Source organism: Columba livia, chromosome 1, assembly GCF_036013475.1.
Source record: "Columba livia isolate bColLiv1 breed racing homer chromosome 1, bColLiv1.pat.W.v2, whole genome shotgun sequence".
Lineage (NCBI taxonomy): Eukaryota > Metazoa > Chordata > Aves > Columbiformes > Columbidae > Columba > Columba livia.
In genome coordinates, this window is record NC_088602.1 from 71,971,829 (window position 1) to 71,997,184 (window position 25,356).

General features: G+C 40.7%; 1 protein-coding gene across 1 annotated transcript; it reads left to right on the forward strand.

Moving 5' to 3' along the window:
• The first annotated feature begins 5,656 nt into the window (after nt 1–5,656).
• On the forward strand, nt 5,657–23,960 carry ZBTB11 (zinc finger and BTB domain containing 11). Its single transcript, XM_005506685.4, has 11 exons — nt 5,657–6,598; nt 8,929–9,164; nt 9,837–10,068; nt 11,192–12,006; nt 13,998–14,177; nt 14,760–14,996; nt 15,375–15,519; nt 16,578–16,695; nt 18,384–18,542; nt 19,230–19,405; nt 20,700–23,960. Exons 1-11 carry the CDS (start codon nt 6,289–6,291, stop codon nt 21,224–21,226), a joined length of 3,135 nt encoding a protein of 1,044 aa, XP_005506742.3. The 5' UTR covers nt 5,657–6,288; the 3' UTR covers nt 21,227–23,960.
• The last annotated feature ends 1,396 nt before the right edge of the window (nt 23,961–25,356 follow it).

Here is a 25,356-nt window from a genome sequence, read left to right on the forward strand (position 1 = left end):
TAGCGGCAGTTCGAGAGGTACAGAGGACGGCTCCACAGAAGGGAGGGCCACCACGCATAGGTGGGAATGGGCCACCTCAGGGAAGTCAAGTCGGACTGAAGGATTTGAAGGAAATCGAATGTTTTTACTGTCAGAGGAAGGGACATATGCGAAGGAGCTGTAGGAAACGTATACAGGATGAGAAAATGTATTATGCTGAGTAGGGGTGTCAGGGGCTCTATCTGCTGGGGCTCCTAAAACAACAGAGCCCTTGATAAAATTAAAGTTAGGTCCCCAGTGCCAGGAAATGGAATTCCTGGTAGATTCGGGGGCAGAAAGATCTATTGTCCAAACTGTGCCCCAGGGATGTGCTCCATCTTCGGAGAAAATAGAAGTACTAGGAGCAAAAGGAGACCCCTTTTCTGTACTAGTAATTAAAGGGGTAGAAATAGAATCCCCATCCCGAATAGGGATAGGGTCCCTTTTATTAGTGCCTGAAGCTGAATATAACCTATTAGGAAGGGATTTACTGGTCGAATTGGGAATTAGTTTAGAAATAAAAGATCGGGAATTGAAAGTAAAACTATACCAAGGTAAGAGAGGATTTAGAAGAAGAAGAGGAGTTTTTATGTGGATCATCACGGGTAGTGGACGGGAAAAGGAAGTCAGAATACGCTATAATAGATGGAAACAGCTGGATAACTAAGGAGTCAGGTCCTCTTAACTCAGGATGGTCGGCGCAGGCTTGTGAGCTGTTCGCAGTATTGAGGGCGTTACAGTTGTTAAAAGATAAGAGAGGAACAATATTTACAGATTCTAAATATGCATTTGGGGTGGTTCACACGTTTGGAAAAATTTGGGAAGAGAGGGGACTGATGAATTCTCAGGGTAAAGGATTAATACATGAGACCTTAATAAAGCAAACTTTGGAGGCATTAAGAGGGCCCAAACAAATTGCGGTAGTTTATGTAAAGGGCCATCGGAAGGGAACCTCCACGCGAATAAGAGGGAAATATTTAGCAGATGAGGAAGCTAAGAAAGCTGCGTTGCTGGTAATAAAAGAAATGGGCAGCTGGAATCAGCAGTTTCCAAAAAGCATTAGAATGGAAGAATCCTTTTTGCACTCTTTTCTTAATATTAAGGACATTCTTAAAACTAGTTAACACGTCAGTGTATTAGTTTTTAAACTTCAAGGTATTTTCGGGAGCTTTTACTTAATAAGAATAAAACTTTGTTATTGTGCAATATTTGTTCATTAGTTTAAAAATTGTCACCTTTAAGAGTTGGTCCCATATAAATGTATCTTCTGTCAGGGAGTTTTAAATTCTAGATTTCTTTTTTTTGTTACTTTGTATTTTGAAATCTGTTTTCCTATGTGCTTGTACTCTGTGCCTTCAGCTTGTGCACTTTGCAACTTTATAGACCATATTTTGTTACTGCAAAATGTGTTCTTGAGGCAAAACTTGACGTGAACAAACATGCTGCAAAGTTGCACTTTTCTCTTGCTTTAATGGGAGGTGAATCTAAAAAAAAAAAAAAAGTCGAACCTATCACCGTCCCTAATCGTGACTTGGAAGTTTGTCCCCTTTTATTTTACATGTGTTTTAGTGTTCAGTGTGGGGACCAACTCTCGTAGAACCCCTTTCATTGACTTTTCAGTGGCTTCCATAATCGCAATAGATTGAGGTGTGAATTCCAGACTGAATAAGATACTAAGATGTGTTTGATGCTGTGCTATGTAGAAATATTTGGGGCAAATTCTTGGGTTTTGTAGGTCTGCAAAGTGCATCTCTGGCAGCACGAACCAGACTTGCAGCTGGTTGATCAGTGAACAGTGGCACCTGTCCAAGGTCACTTTGTGGCTCCTGTGCCGTTTCTCCTGTCCAGGGGACCGAGCAGAGTTGGGGGGGAGGTGTTGTCCCTGCCCCATATGTTCTTTGTTTTTTTTTTCCTGTGTTGTGTGGTGAAGTCCCGCGGCCCCTTTTGTGCTTGTGTGGCTTCGTAAGAACTGTTAAAGCGAGGTCTGGTGGTCTAGAGACCACCTTCAGATATAGCAATAAATCGTATCAAACCTGGAAATCAAGAACTCATAAAAACATGGAGGGAATCATCGCTAACCCGTCCTGGGAGGGACCTTTCCTTGTTTTACTCACCACAGATATCGCAGTCTGCACCGCGGAAAGAGGATGGACACACGCTAGTCGAGTAAAAGGTCCTATACTGCACACAGACTGGGAAGTCACCGGGAAACTGGATGGGTTGAAGCTGACCTTCAAGAGGAAACAGACATGTGACGCATAGCCCTGGACACTAGGCTTTTTATGGACAATTGTAAGGAATTACGTAAGTCGCACATCGCGTGTCCTGTATGTAAGCAATGCAATCTGTGGGTACGTCGCGTGTGTCACGGGTGCGGGATACAGCGGTAAAAAAAAGTTTCCTTATGTTGAACGATGGTGTAATGAGTGTTGGGAAAAAAAACCTTAGATACCATTAGGATATTAATAATCACTGATAAGTCCAGACATTTGGGAAATAACCAAGAGGAAGTGTAAGAAGCGTTTTGGTAAGAAAAGATACAGGAAGTGTTCCAAACCCTGTGAGGATTCGGGACAGTGGCAAAACCCTTGTATTTGAAAATAGCCCTATTGGGTTCAATATTGGAAAGTGGGTTGTGACAGAACAAGGAGAGAATTTAGGAGGCAGTCCCCTGAAGACTACAACTGCTGCCGAGAAGATAACGTACCCGGCTACTCTGAAGCAACAGAGTAGGCCCAGGGCAAGGCAGAGGGGTATCCTTGTGGGGATTGGCAAGTGCCTCCGAAGACTTCTAAAATAAAGCAGCTCCTTAAGCAGAACAACCCTCAACAAAATGAACCTCCACTGGCTGATTTTCAGCCAACCAGGGGTCGGGTCGCTCTCCATAATCCTCCTTACCTTACCGGTAATAATAGCAATAAACCAGGAGAGTTCCCACCAACCTTTTAAATGGACTCTCTATCGATGGGAGGACCAAACGAAAATACAACAACAGACCACATCAGGGTCACCTTCTTTTACTACAACCTTATGCCAATTAGTTCAAATTGAGCCATGCTTTAACAAAATAGGGTTTTATATGTGCCCCAGCACAGGGCCCTCATATTGTAATACCCCAGGACATTATTACTGCACTTACTGGGGGTGTGAAACGATTGCTTCAAACTGGCCAATTCCTCGGGCAAATACTGATAAGTTCTTAAGGGCTGGATGGGGACCTGCAGGGTCCACTCCTCCCTCGGGAGAAAGGAGTTCCCTACAATTAGCTCCCCGCGGGTACACCCCACCCGATGGCAACTGTGAATATATTCCTTAACATAACAGATCCTGAACATAGTGGATGGCTTGTTGGAAAAACCTGGGGAATGCGATATTATCAACCGGGTGCTGATCGAGGAGGCATGTTTCTCATAAAGAAAGAAGAAGTTAAACCGACCTCTCGAGCGATAGGTCCCAATCCAGTAGTAAGATCCCCTCCCGCTCTGGGTAGGGAGACAAAGACAGTAGAGAAGGAGAATATAATAGTAATAGAGGAAACTGTCACTGAAGCCTTGAAATCTCTGAATATTGAAGCCCCGGAATCTTTGAATCCTCTATGGGGAATTATCCTGGCTGCTTATCAAACTCTAAACTATACGCAACCCAACTTAAACCATGGGTTGCTGGTTGTGTTAGAATGTTAATCCACCCTTTTATGAAGCTATAGGGGATAATCGTCGGTATACCATAAGCAAGGAGTCTGTGCCTATTCAATGTCCTTGGGAAAAGCAGAAAAGAGGGATAACTATGCAACATGTAACTGGGATAGGGACTTGTATAGGTAAAGTACCAAATTCCAAGAGACCACTTTGTGGGAATATCGTACCGAGCCTTAATGAAACCACAGGATATATTATTCCCCCGAATGGAACAAAATGGATATGTTCTAGGACGGGACTTACTCCATGTGTGTCTTTAAAGGTGTTCAACAGTTCCCGAGAGTATTGCATGTTAGTTACCATCATCCCAAGGATATTGTATCATCAAGAAAATGTAATGTATGATATTTGGGATACAGGGCTCCATCGTACCAAACGGGAACCCATTACAGCCATTACTATAGCCACGTTGCTAGGGTTAGGGGTAGCCGGAGCAGGAACAGGGATAGCTTCACTTGTTCAACAAAATCAAGGATTCAATTCCTTGAAGACTGCGATAGATGAGGACCTAGAGAGAATTGAAAACTCCATAACCGCCTTAGAGAGGTCTCTAGCCTCGCTATCTGAAGTGGTGTTGCAAAACAGGAGAGGGATGGATCTCCTTTTCTTACAGCAAGGTGGCCTATGCGCAGCCTTGAAGGAAGAGTGTTGTTTTTATGCAGATCACACAGGTGTAGTCCGAGACTCGATGGCAAAATTAAGGGAGAGACTGGAACAGAGAAAAAGGGAAAGAGAAGCTGCAAAAGGGTGGTACGAGTCTTGGTTTATTCAGTCCCCGTGGCTAACTACATTGCTATCCACAGGAGCTGGACCCTTGATGATATTATTACTCACCCCAACCTTTGGACCCTGTATCCTAAATCGACTTATTGGACTAGTTAAAAACCGTGTAGAGCGGGTACACCTTATGTTGCTACAGAAACATGGAACTGATGAAGAAGCTGAAATAACCTTACTAGCCCGAAAGGCGGTAACTCGATTTGATCAACAAATAAAAAAAACAAAAAAAAAGGGGGGGAATTGTAATAAGTGATGGTCAAAATTGTTAATGTTGAACAAATCGAGTAGGATTCAATTGTATTATGCATATTATTGTAAGCAGTAACTGTGCTTGTGCGAGTTTGATTATGTTTTGTAGAACCTTGTAGTAGTAGTTAAAGCCAATGCCATAAATAACAGGACTACCGGATGGTGCCACAGATAATAGGACTCCCAGATGGTGTTACAGATAACAAAGCGCTCGGATGTTGCAACAGATAACAAAAGTTCCAGAGACAGAAATTCCCAGCACGTAAACGAACGCATAACGTATGTAAGCACATACGAGAGGTTGATTTGTGTGCCTGTTGGCGGAACTGAGCTTCCCCCGGTCACCCAGCGCTGTTTTGCCTAATTACTGCTTGCTAAATAAAATCGATTGATTGACGCAGAATCGATTTATTGGCTCTTATTTATAACAAGGAGTCCCTCCCAGAGATCCTTAATCCGAGTCACGGCACCAAAATTTGTTAGGAATTTGTTGGGAATTTCCGTCTCTGGAACTTTTGTTATCTGTTGCAACATCCGAGCGCTTTGTTATCTGTAACACCATCTGGGAGTCCTATTATCTGTGGCACCATCCGGGAGTCCTGTTATTTATGGCACCATCCGGTAGTCCTGTTATTTATGGCACCACCTGGTAGTCCTGTTATTTATGGCATTGGCTTTAACTACTACTACAAGGTTCTACAAAACATAATCAAACTCGCACAAGCACAGTTACTGCTTACAATAATATGCATAATACAATTGAATCCTACTCGATTTGTTCAACATTAACAATTTTGACCATCACTTATTACAGGAGGGTGCTCGTTTCGGAGCTACGCCAATAAAGCTACTTATTTAGCATTGTCCCCTGCCCCCAGCGCCCCGCCCGCGTCCGCCCTCACAAACTGCGCCCGGCTCTAAGATGGCGGCTCCTAGCCTTCTGCTCGGTCTCTTGCCCAGCTCCAAGATGGCGGCTTTGCTCCCCCATTAGGCACTGCACCTTCCCTGCGCACGCGCCCCTCCTATGCGCGCGGGCCTCTGACGTCACTTCCTCTTGTGCAGCAGCCATTTTGTCTTTCCGTTGCTGCTGCTGCCCGAGCTTCTCCCTCCCACCCGCCGCCGCTGGCTGCGAAACTCCAGTTCCCCCCCGGGCCTGGCTCCCGCCACCCGCGCTGCCCGGCTTCCCCGCCCCTGGGCGAGGGGCCGACAGAGGAGCGGGAGGCCCCCGATCCTCCTTCCTTCCTTCCGCAGCGCATGCTCTCCCTGCCCCGGGAGGTGCCTCCGCAGCCCCGCGGACCCCCGGCGAGGGCCGGCGAGCCTCTTCCCACACGGGCCCGCCGCATGTGACTGGCACGGGTGAGCCCCGTCCCTCACGGAGACGCAGCCCCGCAGCCGCCTCCCCAGCGGGGCCGAGAGCCTGACCCTCCGCTCGCCCTCCGGCGGCAAGGGGGGAAGCCCGGCGTGGCTCTGAGGGCGCGGAGGCCGCCCCTTCATCCCCCCGCCCCGCATCGTCCTCCCATTGCCCCTCTCCCCCCGCCCCGCTATGTCCAGCGAGGAGAGCTACCTGGCCATCCTGCGCTACCTGACCAACGAGCGGGAGCCCTATGCGCCGGGGACGGAGGGCAACGCCAAGCGGAAGATCCGCAAGGCGGCCGCCTGCTACGTGGTGCGCGGCGGGACCCTGTACTACCAGCGGCGGCAGCGGGACCAGCAGCGCTTCGCCGAGCTCGAGGTGGTGCTGCAGGCCGAGCGCCGCGACCGCCTCATCCGCGCCGCCCACCTGGCGCCCGACGGTTCGCACCGCACCCGCCTGCACACCTGGCAGGGGCTCTCGCAGAAGTACTGGTGGCGAGGTGAGTGGGGAGAGGAAGGGGCGGCTGGCGGGGCTGGGGTCACGGTCCCTGCGGCGCTGGGTCCGTGGGCGGGTTGGTGGGGAGCAAGAGTGTCTGAGTGCCCTCCCCGGGGAGGGGACTGTCACTTGCTGTCAGGCTGTGCCGTCCAGCGCTCCGTCTCGAAGCGCAGCTCTGGGTGGCACCGTAAGAGGCAGGCCTGGCTGTGCGAGTTGCAGCTTTGGTCAGCAAATCGTCCTAGGGCTGCTTGTTCGGTAGCGGCATTTTGAATGTATGGAAGCGCAGAGCATGATAGTCCCCATCCAAGTGTTGCATACAGCCTGCTTAAGGTAGCAATTTCTCAACTCTCATGCCTTGTATAGCGCGATAATCCACGTGACTTAGTTCAGTTTTTAACCTCATAATACTTTTTCAAACTAGCATGTGGATGGTGTTCACATTTAAATAGTAGAGCTGCCAGTGGTACCTCATAGTCCTTGCGTTCATTGTTATATTTGTTTCTTCCAATGAGAAGCTGGAAAGACCAAACTGATTCTCAGTTGGGTCCTGAGTGATGTCACAGCTGTCAGAAATAGTACTGTATGAACAGCAATAATTCCCAGTTGGGGCCTTCTTTTGGCTGAGCCAATGACTTGATATCTGTGTTCCCTTTGGATTTGCTGTTCTATTTTCGGTCTTATGTATCCATTAAACACATGTTCAGTTATTCACTGGTCAGTTGCCCAGGATTCAGTTTCTGTTTGTACTGCTTCTCTTGCTTTGCTGTTTTTGTCCATCAGTCAGCATGGCTGTCACTTCAGCTTTAGTTTTCTTAATTCGGAGGCTTTTTGGTCTAGCTGCAGCCCATCCTTTCAGTCCAATATCATTGACTTGAAGGTTTTTTATTGTGAAAAAGGATTCCGTGTCTCAAAGTTGATATATCCATTCTGAATGATGGCTTTCTTGCCTTTATCTGGCTTCTCATTATCTGCCCATTACTGGACTGTTCTAGCATCTACTATCATCCTATGCTGGAAAACTTCCTTAATGGACCTCAGCATATCTTCTGTTCGTCAGAAGAGAGCATTCTGTATTCTGCATATTTTTATCTTATTGGTTAGCTTTATTTACACAACCTATATTCTCTTATTTCTCTGGCACTGATAATACTAAAATTCATGCCCAGCTTTCAGTTCAAGTGCTTTGTTTCTTATCTGTGTCACCTTGAAAACACTGGTTTTCCCTGCCATTAAAATATGCTGGTGCTCCCAGTGCACAGCAGCTTTGACCAGCTCATCATCCTGAGATGAGCATCTGTCTGTTGTGTGTCTGCTCTATAACTGGGAAGAAATGGGCTGGAGTGTGGCCCAGTGGCCAGGAAGGGTGTTAAATATGGGATCTGAAGACCAGAAACCTTCTGTCCTGGGGACTAGCCCTGATTTCAGATGAAATCAAGGAAACATAAAAATGTTTGAAGTGGGCATGAATACCTTGCATTGGAGTGCCTTGGGTTTTCTGAAGTCTGTGTTTTTCTGATCCTTACAGAGACCTATGTAATGATAGTGCATCTCATGCTCTGAAGAGGTGTGAGCAGTGCAAATCTGACTCTGTCAGCCCGCTTCTTTAGCTGTGCTAGATTTTGAACTGTAGAGACGTAGCTGTTGTTATGTTTGCTTTTATATTGTCCTAGAGAAGAAAATGAATTTGTGTTGAAAGCCATACACTGAAAATGCCTTGGTACGTAGAAGAGGACCCTGAGCTTAGGAACAGTTGACTATCTAAAATTATTTAGTTTCATCAGTTAAAATACTGGTGGGAAATGAACTTCTTTACATTCCAAAATCATAAGTGATTGATTGAAATTGGTGTTAGTAATACATATCAGTGTCATGGCATATAACAGTTGGTCCCAAGTTTTCAAAAGCTTAGGTGAGCCTTCCAGTTCTTCTCCCCTTCAGTAAGAACAAGCTGAGATCCACTTGTGTGGGTGAAATGCTGAATCACATTACAGCTTTCATTGTTCTGGGGTTCTTAGAGTGAATGTATAAATACAACTGTTTTTTACTAGCTTTAAAAATCTTTCTAGGAAAGTCTGCTTGATATAGTGATGTTCCAAATGTTCTCTCTCAAATTAACAATGGTTTACAGCAGTGACAGACAATATCATACAATAATGTAAGAGAAGGCGAACTGGTGAAAAGAAGTCTGAGAAGGGAAGTGTAGGTGACTGACTGAATTTTTTTTCCTTAAGTATGTAATATTGTTTTGCTAATCACCTACATATTTAATTATTTGTTTAGGGTAAATTGAATGAACATTAGAAGCCTAATTTAGCTTCATTAATTTTTTCTTAGGTATTCTTAAGCAGGTTAAAGATTACATTAAAGAGTGCAGCAAGTGCCAGGAAAAGCTAGATCGCTCTAGATCTCTGTCAGATCCTTCTGAAATGCTGGAGGAACTAGGACTGGATGCAAAATCTCATGAAGACAGTAATGAAACAGATGATGAATCGAGTAATATGTCATCAATCCCAGCTGCATCCCCAAAGACTGTGAAGAAGAAGCCAATAGCAAAGCATGAGCTTGTATTTGTAAGTACCTTTGTTTACATCTGAATGTCTTTAAGATGTTTGCTAACAAGTTTTTAGTCACATATTTATTTTCTATTGTTGTGATAATCTTGCTACAATAAGGTGACATAAATTTTGCCAAAGATATTTGATATATCTGCAAATGAGTTACTGGTATACATGACATTAAATTAATTATAGTAAGTCACCTTTGGAAAATAAGATCATTCTGACTCTTATTTATGCCTACAGGGCCTAAGGGAAAATCAGTGACAAAAGTATAAGTAGTAAAGCATCACATACAAGATTCTAATGGAATCTATATCCATTCCTTAATGAGTGATGCTATATTTATATATAAAATTCTTTATTATAACTGGGGACTCATATGCATGTGAAGACTTTTGAATCTAGAAACCATTTCAGGCTATAGCATTGAAAATATGGTCAAAGAACTGTTTGAATATCCATGTCTTCTCATTTTTCCAGTTGTCCATTTTAACTGTGTTTGGAGGGAGGGTAAAACTTAATGCATTTAAAGAAACAAAATGATAGTAAATATAAGCTGTATATTATACACGGTTGAACTGATTGTATGGTTGCAGAAAATAACCCTTTTCTGTGATTTAGTGTGAATGCTTAAAAAGGCACAGTCTAAATGTAATGAAGTTCTCATAATGTTGTTTACGACAGGTTGACAGTAAGGGCCTTGTGAAGCAGTCATCTTCCAAACATTGTCTGTCAGTCTTAAACCAACTGAATCAGCAGAGGCTTTCCAATCAGTTCTGTGATGTGACTCTGCTGATTGAAGGAGAGGAGTACAAAGCTCACAAATCTGTCTTGGCAGCCAACAGCGAGTACTTCCGAGAGCTCTTCATTGAGAAGGGAGCTGTCTCTAGTCATGAAGCTGTAGTGGATCTGTCAGGTGAAGTGTTGTGGGTTTCAAAGCTAGAAATCATAATATTCTAAATAAGGTGTATGGTACTTTTTTTGAGTATTCAAGAGAACCAGATATTTTTATCTTGCTCTTTTTCTCTCTTTTAATCTACAAGTATTTTGTGTGGGGTTTAATGCTGAAGTGATCACTCTGGTTTTGCATAATCTGATCTTCCATATTGAATGGACAATGGGATTTCATCTTCAAATTTCTGAGAAGCTTTGGATTGATTTTTACCTTACTTAGGCCTGTTTTCTTCTTGTATTAGTCACAAACATTAAAAAAGGGAACATAATCAAATGCTTCAGTACATCAACAGAGGATGTTGAGTAGCTTCTCAGACACCTCTTTTGCTGAACAAATACTAAATAGTTTCTTATGTCTGTAAAACACTCATATATGTTTCTGCTTATTTTTCAAACCTTCTGGTACCTTAAAGATAGGAGATGATCCTAGAATAAATTTTCTAAAAATAACTTTGCAGTGGTGAAGAATATTGTACAGAACATGTGCCTCTTAACTCTGCCTCTCTCTGCATGAACAATAGACTTCTAGTATGATGGTCCAGAAGGTCCCCAAATTAAATATTTGATTTATGATTTACAGAACTGTGGAAAATTATACCAAATGCTGATTTTTAAGCAGTTCTATCTATATATCCCTACCTTTATTTTTTTCATTAGCCACTTTCTTGTGTTATTTTTCTACTGCATCAGTTGTTACTTAAGTCCTGACTTTCTGAATGTAGCATGTCCAGAAGGACTTTGGTTTAATTAAGGTTAATCTGCTTCAAAAGTATTGTGACTCTCCCACTATCTTAAAACACTCTTCTTGAGAATTTTATTGTGAATGTACCGCAGTTCTAATTACTTATTGGAAAAATCGTCAGTTCTTACTTCCACATAGAAAATACACAAGGAGGATGCTTTTGCATAAATGTTAATTAATTTGAGTCCTTGTGGAGGGCCTTTCGTGTTACTTGCAATTGTGTTTTGCTCTAAATTTCAGACTTAACCATGTAAAAGGTGAACTGTTGTATCCATCATGGGATATTTTGGTGTAATTCGGGCTCATCAGTGTTTGTGCTGATCTCTTGTTTTATTCCTGGTAGGGTTCTGCAAGTCCAGCTTCCTGCCTCTATTGGAATTTGCTTATACATCAGAATTAACTTTTGACTTCTGTAGCATGGCAGACGTGGCCATGCTTGCCCGGCATCTCTTCATGTCAGAGGTCATAGAAATCTGTGAAAATGTGCACAAACAGATGGAAGAGAAGCAAATTACAGTGTACCAAAAGGGAGATATCCAAACTGTGGAGTCAACACAAAATTTAGCAGAGCAGTCTGAAGTTGAGATGCAGGCGGTAGACAGTGCTGAGCAGCCTGAGCTCACAGCCAGTGAAGCGCCAGCAGCTGTGAATGGAGCTTCTTCCTCTGCAACGCCAGAGGAAGCAGCAGTACCCAAGCCTGAGCTCCTGCCCCCAGAGCCTGCGGAGGCTGCTCAGGATGGTCTGGCAAAGCCTGTGGGGCAGTGTGAAACCACTGAAAATCATGTCAAGATGCAGCTCCTGGAGAGCAACTCAGATAGCATCATGTGTGTCACAAAGGCTCAGCCATCGACTGTGGAAGCCATGGACACAAAACATCAAATGGAAATTGCAACAGATCAGAATGAAAGTGGTAAAGCAAATGTAGACAGTACTTCTGAAGTGTCCTCAGAAACACTCCAGCAAATATACGGCAAGCAAAGTAAAGAACAGAGTCCTTTAGCTGCACAACCAGAAAGCCTTGCTTCCAGCCAGGATGATACTTACAAAAGCAAGCTTCGCCAACGTTCTGTTAGTGAAGGCGGATATATCAGATTGCATAAAGGAATTGAAAAAAAACTGCAAAATAGAAAGACAAATCCTAAATCTGCAATACAGCAGGTATTCTATCAATCATTAGGCCTCTTGTTAGTAATCGTCCCATGTTTTGCGACCAATCTGAAAAGACTGTTTCTCGATTCCAAGGACTCTCTGGCAAATGTGGGGTTTTGGTTTGTTTTTTTTTTTTGATTGGTTAATGTTACTGCAAACTGAAGTAACTTCTAAGATGTGACAGTTGTGCAAAGAACAAAAAAACAAAACACAACATTGGCATCAAAATTCCTTCATATCGAAGACCTTAGCCCAGCTTGAGTATCTTCTCACAGCTTCTTATGGTTGGACAGGTGTATCTTCTCCATAAAATTCTTAATGATCTGGGAATTTAAGTCTTAACTAGCACATGTGTATGTCAGTCTTAAACAATTGTATTTCTCTGTGGGACCTTACATTTGTTAAGACTTGAAAACAGAGCATTACAACACCCTCGTAGGTAGAAATTGTAGCATTAGTCTCATTTTACAGATGGACAACTTAAAGCCCAAATGTTAAAGCTAGCACAATCAAAATATTTCAGCAACTTATTTATGATGGCTGGAGAATGACAATTTTTTTGTTCTGTTTTGGAAGGGGAAATATCTACCTTCGGGAACAGTTCCTGTTAATTTTTTTTACAGTTTTAAAATCTGGCTCCTTGACAGATGAGATTTGCAGACAGTGTCCACCTGTGGAAAAATTGGTTTAGATGATTTCTCAGAATTGGATTCAGAAATAGGTTTCTGCTTTCCTAACTAATTTCATAGCTTTTAGCATTTTTGTTTCATGCATCCCTCAACTACCCCGCATATGGCACTGGATGTCATGTAAACATTGGGAAGGAGATGCTCTTTCCTGAGTTTCCAGTTTTGGTGCTGGAAGAATAACAGGAAAGAGAGGTTACAGGAAAAATGCTGCCGACTTTTGAATTATAGTGACTGCCGTTAGCGTGGAGATGTTCAGAACAAAGCATGCTTTCTATGAACAGATTATTTTCCAAGCTCTTACTAACCAAATTATGGACCAAAATTATTTTTGTGGCTTCACAGTTTAGCCAAGTTTGCCTAAATTTTCAGAGCAACAGCAAAAAAACCAAAAAACAAAAACAACAACAACCAAAGAAACGTGAAAATGTTGCTCCTGTGTTGAGTTTCAGTTTGTTTTTCAGAGATGTGGAAGAGCTAGCATATTTTTGAAAACTGTTAGATATGTTACTTGGTGAGAAACAGGAAGAAGAAATGTGGATGCATTGTACTTTTTTCCCTTGTCTTATTCTCAGAAATCTGAAGGAGAGATACCTGATACAGGAAATTTCAGCCTGCTCACTTACAGTTTGTCTTTTAAAGAATTTGACAGCAAGTTTCTGCAAAGGAAAATGAGATTATCAGCTCCAGGTAGCACTGCCAATATTGCCTAACAAAAAACCACTACTCCCTAACAAAAAAAACCAAATCCCAGGAACAAAAAACAACACCTAGTAAAGCTGGAATGCTTTCAGTGAGAAAGAACTTTGCTTAGATACTGTACACTTTTTTTACTGATTGTTACTAACTCAGTTTTTGCTGGCTGGTTAAAAACTGTTTAGGCCACTTTGTGTTGACTTTTGTAGTAAAACAAGTGTAAATCCTGAAGAGGGAAGTTGGAGTTTAGGAAAGGGTTGGAAACATTTGATGGAAATTGTGGCTGGCAGCACTTTCTGTTTCCTCTGTAACTATCCCTTAGCTCTCACTTAGGCACTTACTTAGGGTTGAATAGTTAGTTGTCTCTGAACTGGTAAGTAATTGTCTGCCTATAATTATAATTGATTTTTGGTTTTAAAGCAAGACCAGTTTTTCACCCACCATGAGATCTGTAGTTTTTCAGAGAACTGAAAGAGGGTAACTATAGCAGCTAAGTAAACTGAGGAAAATGTGGTGGTATTATAGTAGCACACAGAAGCGTCAGTTTTTAGTACTAACTTGCAGAGGAAACATACAGTGTAGTAAAGTTCATTCACAGGTTATGTTTTTCCCACTTAGGTTGCCATGAAGCTGGTACAAAGAGGGAAAAAAATGAAACAGCCCAAAAGAGAGCCCACAGAAAATAACGAAGTGGAAGCTCAGCACAAATGCACTGAGTGTGCAATGGTGTTCCAGCGGCGCTATGCACTTATAATGCACACACTGAAACATGAAAGGTCTAAAGATTATAAATGCCCAGTAAGTTGTGGTTTTGTTGTTTGTTTGTTTTTGTGGAGTATGTGTGTGGTTTGTGATTGGTTTTGTGTTTTGTTGTTTGTTTTGTTGTTTTTTTTTCTTCTTCTATAAACTTCCCTCTTTATGAAAATTCATTCAGTAATGACATTAGTAATTATTTTTCTTGCCTCTTTTTGTACATGTATTTATTTTCCTTATGGATTTCAGGGATGGCTGCAGCCCTGATCTGGATGCAGCAGGGTAAAATGTGGTGCAGTCACCTGGCGTGACAGCACTGTGTGACATGGAAGTGCTTTTGCTGCTGGAGCGGGCTGTACTTTTAACCTTACTAGTATATTTGCAACTGTGTTTAAATTAGCCAGGAAGTTAGCCTTATTGGGAAGTGATCAGTCATTCTGTCAATAGCCATAAAATTCAAAATATTCAACTATTAATTAACCTGAGATAAAATGCTTATTGGAGTCATGTTATAGACCTAACTAATCATACTACTATTCATAAAACCTGAGATTATTTTTTTAAAAAATAATTTTGGAATATTAAATGCAAGGTAAAGTTGGAATGTTGTTTTTTTTTTCCCCCTAGTTGTGTAAAAAAGAATTCCAGTATGGTGCCTCCCTGCGAGCCCATCTTGTCCGGCACACGCGGAAGACCGAAGTGAACACTGCAGCTGCTAATGCAGAAGAGACAGGCGTGTCTTCAGTGAAAGGGAGAACTAAACGGGAATTTATCTGTGATATATGTGGGAGAACTCTGCCTAAGCTCTATTCTCTCAGAATACATATGCTCAAACATACAGGTGTAAAACCACATGCATGCAAGGTAAAGTAATCTTATTCTGTAATCAGTAATGTTTTCTTGATATATTAGTATTGACACTCTGTCCTAAAATTTAGGTTAATTTAGGTCACATCAGAATGGGGAAAACTATTGTAACATTCGTAATGAAAATTCTTGTAGTTCAAGACTGAGAAAACTAGAATGAGGTTATATCATGGAAGTTCATATTCCTGTGTTGAGAAGGATGTCTTCCCTTTGGTATTCTTTTTTTAACAGACCAGTTCTGCCACTGGTGCAAAATCACAGGCTTGGCCATCTTGGTTCCCAAGAAATACAGGAGGTTTTGTTGTGTTTGAAGTTAAACACCTGTTACATAATGAGTTATTTTTGTCCTGTTCCACTGGATGTGGATTTTTTTAGGTTTGTGGAAAGACCTTTACATATAAGCATGGATTAAAAATGCACTTAGCTCTCCATGAAGTACAGAAACAGTTCAAGTGTGAATTGTGTGAAAAGTCTTTTGTCACAAAAAGAAGTCTTCAGGAACACATGAGCATTCATACAGGTAAGTGATGAGAAAGAGGATCCTTTTACTTTGGCTGTTGTATGCTGCTGAACTTTAGCATTGTTCCTCAGTGTCAAAGGAACTGTTTAAAAAGATAAATAGTTTTCTCCTCTTTCTTTTACTCGTCAGGCAGCTGAGATAGAGGTAAGTAGTCATTTTCTATTTATTTTCTGGACTTATTTTACTATAGCTTAATGTTATTATGCAAGTGTTCTGTACGAGAACAGGGAATCATGGTTGGTCTGTTCCTGTGTTTTTGTGTACATATTTAATACCTTTGTTGTGTCAATTCAACAAAGATATGCAACAGGCTAATATGTTCTGGAGTATTTATACTTCCAGCGTATCCTTTCAGAGGAAAATATAATTAAATCTCTGTGAATCTCCATATATGCTTTACAGGACTTGCTGTACTACTGTGAAATTTTATAAAACCTGCTATCTTGAAAGATCTTAGCATGTGAAAGATTACAATATAATCATTTAATACAAGCAGAGTTTTAAAACTGTAATGTATAGAAATTGTCTGTGTTTCTTGTTTCCCAAGTTGGGTGGAATCAAATGTGAGAGACTGTTTTGACAATTTGTTCCAGAAATTAAAGAATTTATGTTAGTACTGATGAATTGGAGCAGAAAGCTTTTATTTTAAGGTGTTTTTTCTCAAACTCAAGATGTAAGTCATCTGTAAACAATGCTGTGTTGTTGGAGAAGTTGCATATTATACGAATGCAGGCAGTCTGTGTTTTTTCACACAAGAGGGCATTTTTTTATGCCATTCACATTTCATGACTAATTAGTAACTGCCATGTTGTACCTGTGTTTGAACATGTGCAACAGAGCAATTTAGAGCTGCTACCTTTCCACTCTGTGTATTATTACATTGGCACGTACAAAATACATTTAAAAATTCCATCTGTGTGTAATTAAACCAACTTCTCTTTGTAGCACTGCTTTGATTACTTAAGATCAATTATATGAGAAGAAAAAGACACTCTGACAAAGCATTCCAGAGGTATGAAGGCCTGGCTTCCTAACATATTTTGTTTTGTTTTTGTCAGGAGAATCCAAGTATCTTTGCTCCATCTGTGGAAAATCTTTCCACAGGGCATCAGGACTCAGTAAACACATAAAGAAACACCAGCCAAAGCCTGAAGTTCGTGGATATCAGTGTACTCAGTAAGTTGGTTGGTGGTTTTTTTTTTTTGGTAGACTTTTTTCCTTAACATTTATGATCCTAGTAATTTTAAAGATTAAAAGCAGCTCCTTGTTGTAGCATAAAACTGTTTGCTGGCCTGGAATAAGACTTTTAAAGAGTAAGTAGAAAAAAATGCACTTTTGTTAATACATGCATTGGAGAGTAAAAGTGTTGGTTTTAACTGTTACCTCGCTCTAGTTTCATACAGTTGTTTTCTAATGAATGTGTTTGCACTTGTAGCTGGAATCAGTAGCTATGTGGTTTCAAAGCTCTCTTGTTGGACCGACAGAGGAGTCGTAAGCTTGTCAGACACAAAGACCTTCAGCCTGTTTGTGCCCTCTTTTACTGTGATAGCTGATTCCAGTTTAATTTGAAAATTTCCTGTGCAGTCTACAATGTATTTGTGTGCACTGCAATACACGCTGTGTATAGCAAACAACTCTGTGGCAACATCATAAACTAAAACTCACTGACTGTTGCTGTTAACTTGATTATAAAACTTAAATATCTTTGTATTATGCACTTTAGTTTAGTGGAAACTCTGTAATGACCAAGCAGACTATGGGTGAACCTGTCCAGTGACCTGCAAAAGCACAAATTTGGCCTAATTTCCAAGCTGTCAATTAGGTCTATGGAAAACTCTCTCACGTATTAAGAGGGGTTGTACAAGTTATTTGATTGCTTGTATGCACCTCATGGTTTTAATGAAAGATTTAATCCAAAGTATTCTTTAAAGCAGGGGTGTCAAACTCATTTTCACCAAGTGCCACATCAGCCTCATGGTTGCCCACAAAGGGCCAAATGTAATTTTTAGGACTGTATAAATGTAGGTTTAAAGTATCTCTGGTGGTGCTGCTGCATGCTCGCAAAAATAATATTTTTCTTTCTAACTGCTGAAAACTCACTTCAATTCTGTCAGCAATGTTTTTATTTAGTGCTAAAAATATCACTCTTAGAAATACAAAGAACAGAGCTAATAGGGTCTACAACAGGGACAGAACTGTTTAATAAAACACACTAGGGAAAGCAATTTTGGTTTTGAAGGAGAAATATATTTTAAAAAATAAAACTATTTTTACTCAAGGCACTACAGTCATGGATGCAAAAGATCATTTTGACAGAGAAGATATTTTGATTCCCTAGCTCCTTCAAAACGGACACAGTACTTGTTTTTCCTCCAATGAAGATTTCTACTGAGAATATAATTCATGTTGTCACAAATGGTTTAGAGAGCTTCATTAAGCAATAACCAGACTTAAGCTTTCTCGTATGGTGGCTTGAGCTCCTGGCCCAGTTGAACAAAGATGAACTTAAGTTATTTTTCTAAAATGTTTGTGAAAGATTTCCAGTGAAGTAGGTATTTGATTAAATTGATTCCAGTCAGTTTGCCTTTGATTATTCCCCATAAAAATATCAGAAAGAATATAGTTACCCATAACAGGCAAAAGTGTTTCAGAAGTCCTCAAGTTATATTTCAGACCTTCAGATTAAGGTGCTGCTCCTTCTAATTTTCCCTGGTTTGGAAAGGGATTGTGCTTTATATAGATATTGGTTGACACAATACATGTTGTCTTCTGAAAGTCTTCAGTTGCCATTAAAGAAGAGGGTTCTAGTGCCTTTGAAATCAGGATCTTTCTTATATGGGATGTTAAAACCTTTACTATTACAGATGTGAGAAGAGTTTCTATGAAGCTCGAGATCTTCGGCAGCATATGAATAAACATTTAGGTGTGAAGCCATTTCAGTGCCAGTTCTGTGGAAAGTGTTACAGTTGGAAGAAAGACTGGTATTCTCATGTAAAGTCACATTCAGTCACAGACCCTTATAGGTAAGAAGAAATTCATTTAACAACTGAAATGTACTAATCAATATAAGGTTATACAGATCCACAGCCAGTCAACAAGGAACTGCCTAGAGCAGGGTTATCAAACTCATTTTCACCGGGGGCCACATCAGCCTCGCGGTTGCCTTCAAAGGGCCAAATGTAATTTTAGGACGGCATAAATGTAGGAGTAGTTACATTTATCCCGTCCTAAAATTGCATTCGGCCCTTTGAAGGCAACCGCGAGGCTGATGTGGCCCCCGGTGAAAATGAGTTTGACGAGGCTGGCCTAGTCTGTTGGTTAAGTACCAATAGATTGATGTTGACTGGGGTCTTGAGCACTTTGGAATCGATGTGTGAGTTCAGATGATGTGGTCCAACTGTTACCCTGCTGTGGCAATTCTGGAACTAATGAATATGAAGTTATTAAAGGATAAATATAATTGATGAAGTTAGATATGCTTTGTACGTGATCTTACTTCTGTGGAATGGTATGTGGAAGCTTTGTGGCTGTGAATAAGAGAAAATGTAGCTCACTCCAACAATTTTGTTCTGAATTATGGAACTACTCATCAGACAAGCCAGTATTCCTATTAAACTTTGCCTTGTATAATTAAGATGCATTTGGTTTAAAAGGCATAACATAAGCACAGAATGATGTTTCCAATAGATTTCTCACTTAACGCATTTTAGGTGTAACGTATGTGGTAAAGAATTTTATGAGAAAGCTTTGTACAGAAGACATGTACAGAAAGCCACACATGGTAAAAAAGGAAGAGCAAAACAAAATCTGGAACGAGTTTGTGAGCATTGCGGAAGAAAATTCACACAACTCCGGGAATATAGGAGACACATGAATAATCACGAAGGTATGTAGAAAACAAGTAGTCATGACGCCCCTCAACCGCTAAAAACTATAAGGGGGTAGTTGTTTCTTTGTGTCTGTGTATGCCCTTGTTCTTACAGTCTCTAGTTAGTGTTTTGCTGGTCATGGTTTGTTAACTTGCTTCCAGTGATTCTCAGAAGTGGCTGTTGGGATCTTCCTAAAACTACAGTTGCACAGAGGGACAGCGATAACTTGTCCTTCTCAGAACTTCAATGGCAGAGGAACTTTTTTTAGAAGTAATTCAAAGATACGTATATCTGCCAAAGGATTGCATGTAGTAAAACATTCTCCATTTTGAAAGGTGCACACAGTTGACAAAATATTCTTCAAACAGGAGAGTGATTAGCCTGAATTTAAAGAGTACTGCTGCTGGAAATCATTCAGCTTCTTGATTTCTAACAAGCAGTAAACTATATGATGTTTAAAGAAAATATGAAAACATTTTATAGTTTTAAAAAGTGTGTGCATTTTTACTTCAGAGGTGAAGTATGTGATACTGATTTTTGAGTATTCGGTTGTTCCAGTTGTGTTGGAAGTCTTATGGATACTCTTGTCTTGGGGCAAACCCCACATTTTTGAAACATAACTCCTTTTAAAGAGCCATTATGAGTAAACGTAAGAGCTGTCTAACTATTGAAATAGAGATTGCGTGTTTGTTTCTAAACAGATAAAGTATCCTTTAATAGGTACCTAGCCTAAATCTACAGTAACTGGAAAAGCCAGTATTTAAATAGTGTCTGTTGCCACCCACATGCCCCATTAGATGTTGCAGACCACAGAACTCAGATGTAAGGGAGTACTTGAACATCCACAGTGTGGAGGAGGAGGGGAAAAACTGTAGATGGCGTTATGAGCTAACCAGAATAAGTGCTGATTTAATGAGACTTGTAAGATTTACAGAAACAAAGTTTGACTATGGATGTGACAAATTCTGTTAAATAAAATGTGTTTTCAGAAATGTATAATGGGCAAAAAAAAAATTATAATTTTATTAACCAGTATGTACTTAAAATAGGGGAGAAACTGGAATAAAAGGAATTTTGAAAATAAAAAAATATTTGAAAGCGTTTGGGCAGACCACTTACCATTGAGTGTGTTATGCTTTCATTATGTTGTAGTACAGAAATAGTAAGCAAGATTTCTTTCTTAGACAGAAAAAGTTGTAGTATTTCTTTTGTTCTTTTATCCTGCTGTTCTCCCCGTCACTTCTTGTCATTCCTGATGCATATTTACGAATGCTGATGGTCATCTTTTCCTTGCTTTCCATTTGAGAACAGGTGTGAAGCCATTTGAATGTCTAACGTGCGGAGTAGCCTGGGCTGACGCCCGTTCGTTGAAGCGCCACGTGAGGACACACACTGGAGAGCGACCATACGTCTGTCCAGTGTGCAACGAAGCTTACATAGATGCCCGGACGCTACGGAAGCACATGACCAAGTTTCACAGGGACTACGTACCCTGCAAAATTATGCTAGAAAAAGATACTCTTCAGTTTCATAACCAGGGGACACAGGTGGAACACGCCATCAGCATTTTAGCAGCAGATGTGCAGGAAGAAGAAACCAAGATTTGCGTTGGCGATGGTGAGATTGAGACTGTGGTGGTGACAGGAGAGACACTTGAAGCCATTGAAGCAGTTGCAGCTACAGAGGAATGTACATCGGTCTCTACTCTTTCTGACCAAAGCATCATGCAGGTGGTAAATTATGTATTGGCGCAACAGCAAGGACAGAAAATGGCTGAAGTGACCCAGGCCATTGAAACTGTAGAAGTGGAAGTGGCCCATGTTGCAAAGACAGAGTGAATATAGTATATGAGAGAGCAAGAAGGGTGAGGTCTTAATGATCTGTGAAATCTAAGTATTTAACTGGGCATCTGAGGCTTACAGTGATGTCTATTTTCAAGCAGTTATTCCCCACTACTGAATGTCTTGGTGACGAAGTAATGCACCATGTGTTATGGGGGAAAATGTTAAGATGCTTCAGTGTGCACCAAGGCTTTGAAGGCAAATATTTGTGCACTGGCTGTAACAGAGAGAAAAAATAAAATGGAAGAATAATGTTTTCTGTGTCAGGGAGTAAGTATCATGCTGTAACTTTTAAAAAAAGAAAAAAGGAAAAAAAAAAAAAACATAAAGAGGCTGCACTAAAAACTAGAAATGCACAGCTATCGGTTTCATTTTTATTTTTTTTACTTCTGTTTGTATGTGCATTTCATGAAGTTTGTGAGCAAATTACCTGTACCAGATTGTCTGTTTACTCCCCTACAACAAGGGGATGGTAGAATGCTTTGTGCAGCTTGTGCTTCAAGTGACTTTTTTCTTTGGGTAGATGCACCATCAGCAGTTAGAGAATCTCAGTTTTGAAGAACTTAATTAGATTCCAGGTCAGTGGGCGGCAGGTTGAAGGTTCAGCAAAGTGCTGTAAAATGTTTTAGAGATAATGGGCAGGGGTCCACTGAAGTCAGAGGAAGTGGTTCTCTGAGACAGATGGTGAATTTAAGCTGACCAGAGGACAGCCCACTGCAGGGAGGCTGCTCGGAGAAGTAAACTGCTTTTTATTTGTAAGTGAGGTTGCTTACACTTCATCCTCTGTGCACAACCATGTTTAGTTTAATGATGTTTGGTTGTGTAAAGGAAGCTGTCGCCTGCACTGTTGTATGTATCCAAAGCAGGCAGCTTAACGATGGATGTTTCTAATTGTGCATTATATTTGATGTAGTAACTCTCAAAGGAAAGAAGTCTAATGGCATGCTGTGGGAATATAAATATACTGAAGAAGTCCAACGAGGTACTATCTGGTCCTGTATCATGTTGGAAGGAGGAGCCCTGCTAATTCCCACATGGGACACATGGCAATATCAGGATAGACAACTATGAAAATCTTACTATGGGGTAAATATTTTTTTTTCTCAAAATACCAGAGTCTTCAGAAGATCTTATTAGTGCTGCTGTAAGGAAATACTTCTAGTGCAAGCTAATTCACAGTGTTACACCACATCGATGGAAAAACTCTTCCTAGGTTGAATCACAGCCATGCTTGGCCCAGGTTTTATTGTCTCTGATTTAACAGCAAGAAGAGTGACCATCTTAATCTGTACAAGGTGCAGGTTCTTTCATTGTTGTTTGTTTGGGCTTTTTTTTAAAGCAAGGAACAAGTCTGTCAAGGTAACTGAATGTGCTATGCATATGAACAATCAGAACTGTATTCTTTAAAGCGTTCTCAGTTAATAGTATTATCAAATGTTTCACAACTGACAGCGGCAAGATGTCCAAAGAGCCAGAAGCCTGTAATATCACAGGCTAAACTTCGTAAATAAAGTTATATCTGTGTAACTGTGTGGTACCTGCAAAACAGACCCACTGAACAAAATTTAAGCAAAATCTGTGACAAAGTAACCACCTCATTTGAATTAGTATTTCTACCGTTCACCTTCTTAACTGAGTATCTGTCCACTAAGCTGCAGAATGGACTGTTCTTTCAATACTTTGCAAGTTTGTAGATAAGCAGTTGCTGAAAAATTTTTGAGCAATACACAGTTTGAGTTCTGGTCTGGAATCTGAATTAATCTGTAGGTGACCATTTCAAAGGACAGGGTCTTCTTGCAGAGAAGTAATGTAGTTATTTATACATCCTGCAGACCTTTGCAATTGTGTTATTTTCTAATTTCCAAATGAAGTAAAACTAAAATTAATCTTTAAACATAAAAAATACTGATAGCTGTAACTCTTGAATTTTTCTACGGTCAAGAATCTTGAGATAGCCATCCTGTTTAAAATTAAAATACTGCCATTATGATGGAAAAAGGTTAAAAAGAGCAATAGGTAAACTATAAAATTCAATGTTTCTATCTTACAAATAATTATGTATTACTAAAGTGAGGAAATGTTCAAGGAAAAATAGCTGTAAATAGTACTAGAACATTATTTGTATATTTAGTGTGTTACCTTACAAAAAATTACCCAGCACCTTAGTTTAATCTTTGGTGCATTTATTTATTTGCCCAACCTATGGAAGAAACGGAAGTGAACCTGAATTTCAGAGCCTTGTTACCCACTGTAAAAATGCTTTAACTGACTGGATGGTCTGCCGTTCAAAAAACAAACAAAAAGTCGCAGAAGGTTGTTTCCTGAACAAGACTCAGACAGGAAGGTCAAAGCTGAATGTTGCGGCACCCCTTCCCTACCGTGTTGTGCCTTACCTTTTCTGAAGGGCATGAGGTAAGCAGGGAGTGTCACTCTGAGCTTTGCTGTTCCCCTGTGTGTGAAGTTGTCTTTTTTCCTTTGGACTTCAGCTTTTAATTTATAAGATGTTTACTACCCTTCTGCAATCTATTTGAAGTCAGACTGCAAATATGCAGTTGCCATTATTTGATTATTTTTTTTTTAGAGTTCATGAGAAATATCCATTTATAAAGTATTCCAGGTGAACTCCTGTACATAATGGATTTGATTTGTACATTCTGCTGGTTTTATTTAGTGTTAAATGTATAAAGTTACGGTTATTTCTGTCATGAAATAAACTAAGCTTTGCCATGAATTACTCTTTGAAGGACCTTTTCTTTTTCAGGGGAAAAAAAATGTGTTGCAATGTTTATTCCTCTTTGGTATTTCACCTTCCATATATATATATATATGTTTGGTCTGAATAGTTCTAGTAACACCTTTTAAATTCTTGCTTCAGGTTTAAAAAACTAATTTGTGTGAGGAAGGGAAACCCACTGCCCTCCCAAATAGTGTCAGAGCATGGCTGTACAAGAGCACAGTGTTAACAAAACTCAGTGTATATTTATACTGGAACCGCTTTGGCTGCAGGACCTTGGTGCACTGAGGCACCCACTCAGCCTCCCTGTTACTCAGCTGTAACCATTTTGGTTTGTTCCAGATGTTGTTTCTCTTGACTTGGATTTCTGCACAACACTGCAAGCAACGCACAGCACTTCTGTCTTGGATTAATATTTGAGGAGGGGTTGTGGTGTGGAAGTTGTCCTCCTGTGTCTCACTCCTTGCTGAAGGATCAGCTGTGTAGTTGCTTTCAGGTCCAGGACTGAAGGGAACAGCATCCTCTGCCTTTCCATTTGCTGTTGGAGCAACTTTAAGGCAATGTCAATGTTGCAGAAAGGGCAAACAACTGCTGTTCAACAGGGATGCAACTTATAGATGAAAAATGGCAAAGTCACATGTTGGATAATTTTCCCCCCGTTGTTTCCACTGGAGCTAGAACCATGTCATTCTTGGGTGTTAAAGGAGCAGCCATGAATTTTTACAGCATTGGAACTGCATATACATTTAATACGATAGCATCCAGGAGCCAGTCTTGATGCTGTGGTGGGAACTGAGCACCTGTCAGGCAACTCTACTGAGACCTGCTCCCATGCAGATGCGTTCCAGCTACTGAGGACAAGAAGCCCAAATCACTTCAGCCCTGTGCCTGAGAGGGCAATGTCAGGGAATATGCTTATGAGTCTACCTGACTTCAAAGGGACTTCTCAGGAAGTTTGCCTTGCACCTCCATGAATAAAGTTGTGTCCCGAGGGCTGAATTTCTTGTGTTAGGTAAAGCGCCCTGCCTTACCAGTGGTAACAGCACTATTAAGTTCTTCAGTGCTTTTAGAGGTGTAGTAGCCCAAGCTCTTCTTATATTTTACATGTGAACAGGACTGTGTTAAACAAGCATAACTGAGTAACAAAAGTAAAGCACAGCCAAAGATACATGCTAGTTTCACAACTACTCTTTAAGCTATGCTGCTCTATTCAGTGCCTACAATTCTATATTGTGGAGGCTAGTGTGCATATGAATATAAAAGGCTACCACAGTTCTTTCACAAAAGCAAAGGCAGAATTATCATTTTATAACAAGCTACTGAGCATCAGCCAACACTTTATGTGCAACTGCTATGTTCACAAATTATGGAAAGCTGGGGGAGAAAGGAGAGA